At 34.5% G+C, this 2223-nt stretch overlaps 1 protein-coding gene across 1 annotated transcript; it reads left to right on the top strand.

Annotated features, from left to right (window-relative positions):
• Positions 1-369: 369 nt before the first annotated feature.
• On the top strand, positions 370-759 carry LOC106867382 (uncharacterized). The gene has a single exon (XM_014912238.1). It carries the CDS (start codon positions 370-372, stop codon positions 757-759), a length of 390 nt encoding a protein of 129 aa, XP_014767724.1.
• Positions 760-2223: the final 1464 nt, after the last annotated feature.

Genomic DNA, 2223 nt, shown 5'->3' with positions numbered 1-2223 from the left:
TTGCTAAAAGGTTTTGTGATAGCATTGAAACCTGTTTTACTATATTTACGCGCCAAAATCTCTTTGAAGTAATTCGTAAATGGACAAATGCTGAAGGTCAAGCAGTTTACAAACATAAATGGAAGGAAATTGATCACTTTGAAATAAAGAAATTTATTGGACTGATTGTTCTTATAGGCGTTTATAAATCAAAATATGAATATGTTACACAGCTATGGAGTCAAGCAGATGGTAGTTCAATATTCAACAAAATTATGAGGCGGGGAAGATTTCCACAGATTTTACAAGTATTGCGTTTTGATGATGCTTGTTGCAAGAAGAAAAAAGAGAAGCGATGATAAATTGGAGCCCACGAGAGAAGTGTTTGAAATGTGGAATCAGAATTTGCAAGATGGATATGTTCCAAGTTCATGCAGAGGGCGCTACCCGTTCCTGGTATATATTCCTTCAAAACCAGGGAAATGTGGAATTACAATTTGGGCAATAGGCGACTGTGAAATATCTTATGCCTGGAAAATTCAAGTCTCCACTGGAAAAAACCCAGTAAAATGGAGAGAGACATATCAAGGTTCAAGAGTTGTTGAAGAACTAGTAAAAGAACTTGAAAATACAGGTCGCAATAGAACTTGTGATAACGTTTTTACAAATCTAGGATTCGCTCAAAAGCTGCTTAGCAAGAAAACTACTTTAGTTGGAACTATTAGAAAGAACAGAGTTGAACTTCCAAGTGATTTCACTAATGGAAAAAAAGAGAAATGAACAGCACAATATTTGGATTTCAAAAGGATTCTATAATCATATTTTATTGTCCCAAGAAAAATTATGTTCTCACACTTACGACTATAATGCACTCTCAGCCTTCAATTGATTCAAAAAGTGCTGCAAAGAAACCAGAAGTCATTATGTTACCACAAAACAGAGGAGTAGATACTCTAGATAAGATGGTAGGGACATACATTTTCACAAGAATGACTCGAAGGTGGCTTATGGTTATATTTTACAACATAACTTCAATGATTTCATTGTTGCTAAACAGCTTCACTTGCAAAGTTTCAAGAATAAAAGACAGTGCCTAATTCAGTTAGGAAAGGAACTTGCTGGAGTTAATGCTAAACAAGATCATGACAAACAATCTTCTAGTTCCGCTAACATTTCTCAACCCAAAAGAAAAAAAATATTCAACCACAATTAAGATTCCTCAGTCAATGAAAAATGGATAATGATGTTTGTGTGGCCCCCATAAAGACAAGAAAACTCGTACTACATGTAAGAATTGTAATATCCATGTTTGCCATGAACATTCCAATGTTGTCTGCATTCACTGCCATGAAGAGCTATTATCCTGTATTGTAGTAGTTTTTAAAAAAATATAATATATTCTGTAAACCGTATTTTTTTAATTAAAATTTGTGAGAAACTGTAATTCTTCATTCACCAGATAGTATATATAATGTAGCTAATAAATAGTGGTAGTTTGAATAAAATTTAATTAAAAGAAAAATATTGGGTCTATTAGATCCATTTGGTAATTAGTGATATACCAATTAGTGATAGACTAAGGGTTAAAGAAAATTAAAAAGAGAAAGAAAAGGATTATTTAGAAGTAAAATTGTCAGGAATGAGAAGAAAAGGAAGAGATAAGGTGGATTTGCAAGTGAAGAGAGGAACAATGTGAGGGAAAATGGCATTTGTTGTGATAACCGTTACACGGTTTGGTATGGCTAACGATGGACTATTTTCAATTTTATAGCACTCAGTTTTATCTTAGGTACTGAATGAGCACAGATAAGGAAGAGCTGTTCTCGCTTGAGATTTAAAGCTATCCGAATGGTTACCAACTCCTCCCTTGATTTTGCGGGTGGCATTATATACATAATTCGATTCTTCCTTTGATACTGTACATCTATATAAAATGCTATTTGTGAGGCAAGCAGTTTATCGTAAATGACCACAGCTTAATATTCACAAAGACCTTCTGCCTGATGAGTAGCAAGTGGAGTTCCCTTCGTTGAGTAATAGTTACTTCCGAGGTTCTGCTAGCAAGGGCACCTATGTAGTGTGGGTTTTCCGGCTCTGTTCCCTCAATCTGAGTTTTTATTCATATTCATAGCAACACTAGATGCTAACGGTGAAATACAAATAAACATTCTTCTGCGTATCGTATTTCGATATAGGAAAAACCTACAGCCTTTTACACCAGTGAAATTTGCTTTTTGTACCTAC

This window comes from Octopus bimaculoides, chromosome 18, assembly GCF_001194135.2.
Source record: "Octopus bimaculoides isolate UCB-OBI-ISO-001 chromosome 18, ASM119413v2, whole genome shotgun sequence".
Taxonomy (NCBI): domain Eukaryota; kingdom Metazoa; phylum Mollusca; class Cephalopoda; order Octopoda; family Octopodidae; genus Octopus; species Octopus bimaculoides.
This window is presented reverse-complemented; position numbering and strand designations above follow the sequence as displayed.